Raw genomic sequence first — 10,288 nt, 5'->3', positions numbered from 1 at the left:
CCATATAAACTCACATATATCTGTTCTGGGGGTGGGGAGGTTATCTAGTGATGTTTTTAATTAATATATATATATATGTATATAATTGTCATATACACATTTACACATATTCATAATCTTTCCTCTTTGTTTTCTCCCTTCTCCTAGCCAAACTATCGCAAGGACGTGGACAGCTTCTCTGCAGAGGTGTGTGTGTGTGTGAGAGAGAGAGAGTGAGAGAACCTCCTCATGCGGTTTCATTATCTGAAAGGGTAAGCTTACATTTCCAAAGGATCCCTGCTTTTTGTATTTATTTGCTTATCTATGAGGAGGGAGCAGAGGGAAGCGAAGCGATCGAGGACAAGATCAATTACTATTTTTCATCTTTGACAAAGTAATTAAGACTGTAGTGACTTGTTAATTCAATCTGAATGTCTGCTGCAGTGATGGATGCGGATTTACAGGCAGTTCTGCTTCAGTGTAGGGAGGCGATTATCACTCCAAGCAGGCGGCCTGAACGGGGAATAGCTCCAGGAGGACGTGTTTTCTTTTTTAAAAAGACTGTGGGTGCTGAGTGGCACAGCGAGCGAGTGAGGGGCCAGTACACACAGGTCTATGCACACGGCGAGCTATGCAGCACATGCCGATCTGTGCACCAGCCGCATACGTCCCCCTCCAACACCCACAAAGCAGAGGGAGTTTAAAGCACCCAGAGGACCACAGGGAAACGGATCCATTCACCCCTTATGTGGCCAGGGAGTTCATAGCTCAGCGCGTAGGGCAGAAATTGGTTGACATGCAGGGTTTCCCAGCTCCGCTCTCCTGTTTCTGGGCACCCGGTGTTCAGCAGGATGGCGGAGGGGTGGGGCTACCTTACTCCTTTGGCGTGTGTTTGATGGATTCGGTGCAATGCTTAAGAGAGGGAGGAAACACACTCTGCGCTTAAAACTTTAAACGGCCCAACTTGAACCGCATTATTCTGAGTCATGGGTGCGCTAGTCCCTAAATCTCCCCACTCGGCCTCCATGTCAGGCTGCGGTCCTTAGGGGGACACTGCACAGTAAGGCGGAATCGCTGCACGTCCGATCTGGTGTTATAACAGCTCTCACCAGCCTGTACAGAGGAGACTTGGGCGGGGGGGTAACCCAAGGAAACGGGCCATGCACTTACCCTTCCTGCTCCCCGAAAAAAGCCGAGGATGTTGTTAAAGGGTAACTGATGAGGAGGGGAATGGACGTGGCGAGGGGAGCTTTAGTGCTCACGAGTTCTAGCTATTTTTAACCCAAACGAGACTAATACGTAAATGCTGATCCTTGGTGCCCACTCGTGTCAAGATGACCCGGTAGTCGCGCACTCGCCCAGCTCAGCAACATTTGTAAAATTCTGCGCTAGAGACTTTCTACCCAACCTTAACTCTTCCTGTCCCAGAAACTAGTAGGAAATTCATGTTCATGGTGGGTTGTGGAAGTTGACATAGAAGAAAAAACAGGCACATGACACAAACTCAACTAAACAAGCATAGACTTATGCCCAGGACCCAGGCTCTACTGATTTGTCTTTATTATAGGCAGTGTTTTGCATTCATTGAGTTTACTGAAAGCCGCAGCACAGAAATTAGAGTGCGTCTTTTAGCTTAAACTAAAGCCCACTTCGAGTCAGCCTTTTGGATCTGTGTGCAGGGAAAGAAAATTCCAATTAATTAGGATTCTGAGCGCGTTTTATTTTTAGGGGCTCTAATTGGGTTTGCGAGGAAAGTCAGTAACTGATATTTTGAGGAAAAGGAAAAGTTGTATGAAGAACTCAAAGGGGTATTTCTTTTCGGGTATTCCCCCCTTATTTTTCATTTTGTAACTATCACACAGATAGAAGTAAGTAATTAATAGTGTATTAGAACCTTCCTGGCTGTGGAAATTCCTTGTTCTCTATAATGTCTGCAAAATACTCTTTTTTTCCTAACAACTTTCTGAATGGAACTAGTTTTCTTCCTGCGTCTTGTTTTCGTGTAACCGTCCGAGATGTCAAACGTTTAGTTAGCACTTCACAGCTGATGAAATAGACAAGATTAAGAATATTTCAGAAATTGGAATTCACCATTCAAATCCTGCCCTTTTAAAAAGCAAACTAAATCAAGCCTGTTCCTGGAAATCCATGGGTATCTGGAAAGGGCACTCAATTTTCTCTCACCAAAAATACTCCTTGGATAGCTGGCTTGTCGCTTTTAATTTAGTCTTTGAATGTAAAGGTATTACTATAATCTGAGGGGAAAGGTAACTGAACTGACGACCATCATTAGTTCCCCGCCCCTGAACAGGCTGTTCTGCAGTTAAATATATATGCTGGTAAAGAAATACTGAAAATATCACAGAAAGCTGCTGATGTACTGCTAAAAATAAAATAAAAGTAGGTTCTACCCACACTTCCCACTATTTTCGAATAAATATAACTGGGGCGATGTTAAGTAAGGATATTTAAAAATTAAGTATGTATTTTGAGTTTCAATATGTTTTAAATAAGAGCAGAAGGAAGACTAAGCCTCCGCTTTACAATTCTGAGTGTTTAATCTGAAAGTTTTGGAATGTGATACAAATTTCCAAGAAAAATGACATTTTCTGTTCTTAGTTGCTAGCCCCAACCTCCCTCACCTTGTGGTGCTTTTTATATATTAGTCCTGCAGATGAATTTCTGCCTATGGCTGCAGTGAGAAGGTGTAATTCAAAGACCCGTGTTGAGTTATGATTGTGATGGGCAGTCCTTGCAGCTACATGTGTAGTGCTGGGCTGCTGCCTGAGACTCCTGGGCAGGGGAGCAGAGCTCTTAAATCACCCGGCTAGGAACTAAGACTAATTAGGCACAAGACAGTAGGTAGTTTGGAAATAATGTGTGTTAAGGATTAGTTTTTCTATTGAAATCCGGGTTAGTCTTCTATAAGAGAAGGGGTATAGCAGTAGATTTAAAAAAATATTTTAATTTAAAGTTATATTTGCTCCCGATTAATAACAGCCGTACATTTCGGATTGACCACACATGGATATAACATAATGTGTGGAGGGGTTGTGAAGAAACAGAGGGCATATACTTTCAAATGCAAAGACAGAGAGAGTGTTGTTTAAGGCACATCGAGATTTGTCAAAAGAAGATGTTATGATTCTTTACTTTCAAAGCAATGACACCTTGTGTTCAACTGCATTAAGCAGGCTTCCATAGCACCCATTTACGAGTGATTACTAAATGCATCGATGGATTCCTTCACTGGAAAATCAATTCTATCGCCAACTTAATATCTTGACTTCTAAAGAGTTTTCGTCTTGCTTGTAAAGGATAACATCTAAAACTGCACTGAACGTTGTATTCCCTCCCCCGCCCAACTGCAGTGAAGAGGGTCTTGATGAAAAGAAATATTTCTTTACTGAGATGATAAACTTTGTGGGGTGATTCCGCTTCGATTGTTTAGGCAGGGCTTCCCCCCTGGAGGTGCAGTAATAATAAACACGTTAAAATATTATTGTCTAACGGTGTAGAATTAGGTGGAGGAAGAAGCCACTCTAAATATTATAAGATTAACAAGGTTTTATCGTTGGAATCATTGTCAGATGCAGAGATCCAAGGACAAGCAATATCGAATGTTGAATCAAAAACAATAACAAGGGAGAGAGAGAGAGAGATGAAAGTCTTCTCCTCTTGGCTCTTCTCCTTTGGGTGCAATAGGACGTGTTTCTCACATGTTCCTCCTGATTACCAGCAAGAAAGTTCTGCTTTTGCCAGTGCTCTTGCGGGGTTTGGTTTAGTAGTCAGTCCCATATGAATCACACTGAACACGCAATCCCACTCCTACCTGACTGACAGCTAGCCGGCGCTCTGGCTTCTTCTTGTCCCTTTAAAATCTGAATCCAAGGGTAATGATTTATCAGACTCTTATTATCAAGAAAATGTCAAACGAAGGGCAGCTTGTTCTGCACTGACGCAAACCCAATCTTTCCCAAGGAGCTATAGAAAGCTTTGCTCTTGGCTGAGCAAAATTCAGTTTATCAATCGCCTGTACTGCTGTTTTTACCTTCACCCGTTCAATCTATTGCTATTTAAGACACGGTAAGTGCTTGTTTTCCCGTCTTTGAGATGTGGTTAAGGTGGAGGGAGAGTTTTTCTTTAGAATTTACTTTGGCTATACTCTATGTAGTTTCTATTTGTTAATTTCACGTATTACTTCATGTAGAGAGTAACAGTCATGCAAAGTATCACAGAGGTAGCCCTGTTAGTCTGGATCTGTAAAAAGCGACAGAGTGTCCTGTGGCTCCTTAACAGACGTATTCTAGGTTGTGGGGTGAAGGAGCTGGTTTCAAATAGGAACTGTCCAGGGTGCTGAAAGGCTACTTTCCACTGTGGAAAAAACCTTTCTCAACCTATAATAATAGCCATCATAAGAGAAGAAAGAGAACGTATTCAGAAACGTATGTACTTCGGACCTCAGAACATCGCTATCGAGTTCTATGCAGACGTTTCATTAGCTGACACTGGGTGGGTTTGGAGATTGTTAAAGATAAGAAGGATATATGCGAAGAAAACTGCATTGGGCAATTTTCTTCCTTTGAGACGTGACAGTGTAAAACAAAGAAGGGCACACATTTTTAACAAGAAATTGTTAAATAGTGAGATTTAGCAGCCTGTTTGTTTGTAACTAATAATATTTAACTAATCAGGCTATCTGCTGTTTTCGAAAATTTTAGATCTTTAAAACGAGCCGTGATTTCGAAAGCTTATTTTAGAATAATAATCCAGCATTTGTTTTGGTGTAGAATATCCCTTCATCGTGTTGTCTTTTCCATATTTAGAATGAATCTCGTAACTTCATTGGGAATATCGGGAATGCTAACCAACATTATACCAGCTATTTCGTTTGGTTGCAGCATCTCTAGCTGCCTACAGGGCAGCTTGTTTATTGCCTATAAAAAGCCAGTGTGCATTGTTGAATGACAGAAAGGAAATGGGGCGTAAAATTAAAGAAGCTTTCTGCAACGGTGATAGGGAAAGGGAGCATTCTACAGTCGTGATGTGAAATCCAACAAGGTTTGGAGGTGCAGGGCTGTAGAAACATTGTCTAGAATTATAGGTTTGCAGTCTCCCGGTTAGCTTCTCAGAATATTAGCGTGTAATGTGATAAGGCTACCGAAGAGAGCCATGTAGACTGAGAATACTGCAAAACCTTCCTAACCACGGTTAGCAGCAAAATTGCATCGCAGTTTTATGCACAGTGCTTATTTGTGAACTATCGAAAAACAAAATCTTAACGCTTTTTTCGGTGTAAAGTATGTGATGTCATTTTAGGATTACACCAGTCAAACGGATATGAACAAGAAGGTTGTCAACAGCCCTGAAACAGTTGCCCGTGGACAAATTGAAGGTACGGGAGTTATAGGAACCAGCCCTGAAAATGAACAGCAGAACCTACCTTCAAAAGCCCCGTCCCAGTTGGCGAAAGTCTCCAGATCTCTCTCCAGCGACAACAAAATCTCTCTATCTGAAGAAGCCAAACCGAACGATTTGGAGAGGACCAAAACTGGGATCTGCAAGCTCAGCAGCACCCCAGTCCAAGCCAACTCCACTACCCGAAAAGATTCTGTAGAAACCTTTCCGCTAAAGAACATCCCCAGCGCAGGAAACCAAGAGCAAGTCAGTATTCTCCACTGCAAAATCCCCGCTTTGCAAAGCACAGACGGTGAAGCTAATCAAAGTCTTGGTAAGAGCACATTGGAGCAAAACAATGCCAACAGCGGTTGGGTGACCATGAGCCAGAGCACCGTGGTTTTGGGCACAGATGGGAACACTTCTGTTCTGCCTGGCAGTGTTAACGGGGTAAGTTATTTCTCTGTCGCTTTCCTCTCCTCTAAGTGAACCGGGTAGATCACATGTGTTTTGACACCATTGAGCAAAGCTCGTTAAAGTACATATGTATTTGGATTCCAAGTTCTAAATGCCTAACACAAAAAAGGTGATTTGGGCACAGTCCAAGGGGGGCAATTACTGATAATCTCTCCCTCTCAAAAGGACCCTCTTATAGAAAGAAAATGGTGTGACTGAAATTATGCAACGGGAGTTTCTTTGCTGCTGATTAATAATAATTTGTTAACAATAGGAAAATGGATGATCTATAGTTCCAAGCGAATTCAAAGGCGCGTACTGAGTGGTGCCTGCCCCTAAAGCTCAGCTGCAATGGGGTAGTTCTCTTAAAATAGGCGATAAAAACCATCAGAATTTGCCCAGAACGAAATAAGGGAGCTCAGAATACTTGTGGTTGAATTCAGTTGCACATGGTCTCCTTCATGATAGGAAGAAAAGTTTGTTTACTTAGTTTTTTTCAGGTCAACGCTCCCTTTCTGGTATCAAATACCAAGAGATTGCCCTGCCGTTCACTGGCCCCGTTTATAAAGGCTTTGCATTGCGCTAACACCTCTGCGGATGTTACTGCCTGTAACGCATTGGAAACTGTAACCAAAAACAAGAACAAAATCAGCCAGCCATTGCACAAACCCTACCAAACCCTGTCCCTGACCAGCGACCGGGCTGGGATTGGTGATCAATCACTCCCTCTCAGACAGCTCGCTTGTTATTTAGGGTCAGTGAGCTGCTCCTAGGCATTGCTGAACGATGTGAAAATGTGGCTAACGCTCACCTCACACTCTCCCCTAGCAGGGGCTTCTCCCAGTGGAATATAATCCGGGAGACAGCCTTACTCTGGGCTGCAGAGCTCTTTGCTATTACCAATGCGATGGGAACGGCGCTGCGCTTTCTCTTCCACATGGACTGGGGACATTCGTATTCAAGAGAAAGAGGCGACCCGGGATCATTCAACAAAGATCTTTGCTGGGGTGGGGTGGAGCGGGAGAGAGCGAGATGGTCTAGCTTTATACCAGACTAAAGGATGTTTCCATGATGCCAAACTGTGGAGGAGTTCTACTGACTCTACTGGTGCTCAGGATCTGGCTCCTGAGGACCAATCAGTTCTGTCTCACTGGGGGGATCGTTCTCCTCAGAGCAGCACGATCCGCAGAAGAGCAAAGCAGCTCAGGTATACGCCAAATATATCTCACCTGGGTTAGATTTTTTCCCCCAGAAAGAATCGCAACAGAAACCAGTTCTCTGCCCATCGGTCAGGAGCTGGAATAAAAATTCAGAGCCCTGGAATTTAAATATCAGATACACCAGGAGAAAATTCATGGCTGTTCATTGAACTCACATGGAAGGATTAAGAAGCACTGGGCCGAATAGTTCTCGCTATCAGTAACCCCTCTCCAATTTGAAACAATGCCTAAACTGAGGTCCTCTGTCGCTTCCACTGAAGTCAATGACAAAAATCCTCAGCAGGAGCCAGATTCAGAGCTAAGTGATTGTATCCAGTGAAACCGAGAGCGCACAGAACTATTGGTGTAGATTGCATGGGGAGGTAGGAGGGTGAAGACGGGGAGTCTGCTTGTTATATATAGTAATATCTCTTTGTATTGGATATATTCTCCCTCTCACCTCCCCGGAGCAGCTGGTCTGTAATAACGTCTTCTTGCGGCGCCAGGTAATTGCAGAACTGAGAGTTTTGTTTGATCTGAAAACAGCCACGTTGACAATGTGTTTTTCCCCTCCACCCTTCAGGAGGACGATAAAGGGGATGAAAATAAAGCCCGAGGGAACTGGTCTAGCAAGATGGACTTCATTCTCTCCATGGTGGGTTATGCAGTGGGGCTGGGCAATGTCTGGAGGTTCCCGTACCTGGCCTTTAAGAATGGGGGAGGTATGGCTTTTCCTGTCTTTATACACCCTGCTGCTCTTCAAGCAATACTGAGCCAGCAAATAACTTGTAGGGGAGGGGGAGGGAAGGGGACTGGGGAGAGAGGAAAGTGCCTGGGAAAAGACCTCCCCCCAACACCCGCTCTTCAAAACATATCAACGAATATCCTGTGTCAATCAAAGATTTAGGGCTAGATCAAACCATCATTTTTTAAAAGCTAAAATTCACATTGACATCAATGGTCCTTAGAAAATAGCATGTTCTGAGCTTTTTTTTTTTTTTTTAAGGGAGATCCTTTCCTGCTTAATACTGGCCAGAGAGAGAGAGAGAGGAAATGAACAAACACACTGATAAACTTTGAGCACTGGTTTTCACTTGATTAAGAACGTTCCAGCCAAAGTATAAATTAAAATAAAAGCGTGAATTTAAATTCAATCGCACAGAAGCGGTTCTAATCCAAATACTTGGCTTTGGAAAGCGAAGGAAAAATAGGAGAACCCAAAATAAGGGGAAATCTCTGCAAAATCTGAATCAAAATCAATCCTCAATAATATTTTAGGTCGAACTGCTCATTTATTTTAAACCCCATTTCACTATCTCAGAAACAGTACATTTTAAAAAGTCTGAATAATGTTAAACAAAGTAACGTATACATATAATAAATGTGCTGAAAAAGCAGTGTGCAGTTGTGCTGCTTAAACCGTTTTATTATAGAAAACGCAGTTTGACTTGAAAACTTCTAATCAGATTTAAATAGCCTTTTCTGTTGAGTCCAACAAAGTCTTACAGACAACGAGCGGGCTTTTTTTTTTTTTTTTTTTTTTTGTGAAACGGTTGCGGTAATCAAGCAACTCTTACCACTGTCATATGCTAAAATATAGTAAACACGCCTGTAATTGTTTAAAATACCAGATAGACTAAAAATCCTTCAGTTTGTAAGAAGTGGCTCATTCACGTATTTTTGCCAAACAATGACTTACTGAACTCCGTTATATAAGAGCTTTTGCAGCGAAATTCCTTTATTCATTTTATAAAAGGAAATGTAGAACTTTCACTTAAATCCTTTATACATCGGAGCTCAGTAGGTCATTCTTTGGCACAAATAAGCGTATATAAAATATAAGATAGGTTTTATTCCGCCCCCACCCTTTTAAAAATATCACATTTTCCACACACATTGTAGCTTACTGTAAATATGAAAAATCAAGGATTGTACTGAATTTGGATGCAAACACGCGTAGCTTATGACACTCAGAATCTAGGTCTTCATTTTTTGCGCTCAAGCCGATACAGCATTTTGCAACGGAATGTGTATGTGCCTGCGCACATATTCTCTGCGTGTATCAAAGTGATTCTTCCGCTTTAAGAGCAGTTTTTCGGCAGTAGTAAGACTAAACTCTCTGAAAGAGATCCCAATAGTTTAAATCCTTGATTTGGAAATAAACTCCAGGAATGCAACGAATATATATTTAAACAAACTTTTATGATCACCAAAGTGGTAGCCAAGATTAATTAAGTGACTTTTCCAAAGAAGCACATTTATTGCCTCGAAATCTGGCTCACCTGCCCTCGCAGTAATTAATAACTGGCTACAGAGGTTCTGTTGGGAAGTCTTGTATGTACTACATATGATGACTCTTCCTAAGCCTTTCTAGGGTTTACTGGCGTTAACCAATTTCCTGTTGAATACAATTGTGTTATAGAAAGATTAAAAGAAAAAAATACAGACAACATTGGAGGGGGACAGTGACTGGCACTCTCATTGTTAACCCTTCTGGGCAAGCTGTTACATGCGTCTCAGGACGTAGGTATTCACCCAGGAAAGCTTATGCTCCAATACATCTGGCTAGTCTATAAGGTACCCTGGACTTTTGGTTGCTTGTTACAGAAGAGCATGCTTGCTCATCTCAGCCTGGATTTAGATCCCTACTGTTGTTCTAATATACCAGAATCTCGGCATGATGAGTGTAAAGTTGTCTTTTTCCCCACATTGATCACTCCAGCTGGTTGCACCAATGACTCTTGCCCTCACCAGGGGCGGCTCTAGCCATTATATCGCCCCAAGCACAACGGCGGGTGCCTGCGGGAGGTCCACCGGAACCGCCTGCGGCCCCCAAGCACGCGCTTGGCGTGCTGGGGTCTGGAGCCGCCCTTGGCCCTCAAGCTCACCGGAGACTGGTTACCTTCAAACACAGACAAGAAAGCAAGTTGCAGTTGATGATGAGGGGAATTGACGCTAATTAATTAAATCAGGGTTACCACCTGCAGCGAGACTAGTATTCATTTCCAGACAAAATAAGAACCCCTGGAATGTGGAAAGTAAAGAAATAAAATCTCCCGGAGAATGAATAAGGACTGATTCATGTAATTAGAACAGGACTTTTCTCAAGACACAGTACTAGCCCTTCTTAATGAGTTAGTCAAATGCATGGCAGTGAGCAGTATGTTTAAGATTAATTTACTGAAACAAAACGCCCTACAGTGTCCCTTCTAAACAGATTAGAGTGTGCGGTGTTCCCACTGCAGCAGCCTTTTTCA

The 10,288-nt window shown here is 42.5% G+C and overlaps 1 protein-coding gene across 1 annotated transcript in view; it reads left to right on the top strand.

The window, feature by feature from the left end:
• The first annotated feature begins 5,319 nt into the window (after nt 1-5,319).
• SLC6A5 (solute carrier family 6 member 5) overlaps nt 5,320-10,288 on the top strand; it is a 60,559-nt gene continuing 55,590 nt past the window's right edge. The window contains exons 1-2 of the mRNA XM_032794580.2: nt 5,320-5,826; nt 7,615-7,753. Of these exons, the coding sequence (XP_032650471.1) occupies nt 5,320-5,826; nt 7,615-7,753 (646 nt within the window). The remainder of the gene's footprint in view (nt 5,827-7,614; nt 7,754-10,288) is intronic.

This window comes from Chelonoidis abingdonii, chromosome 4 (genome assembly GCF_003597395.2).
Source record: "Chelonoidis abingdonii isolate Lonesome George chromosome 4, CheloAbing_2.0, whole genome shotgun sequence".
In the NCBI taxonomy this organism is placed as follows: Eukaryota; Metazoa; Chordata; order Testudines; family Testudinidae; genus Chelonoidis; species Chelonoidis abingdonii.
The sequence above is the reverse complement of the archived record's forward strand: the minus strand, read 5'-3'. Positions and strand labels throughout refer to the sequence as shown.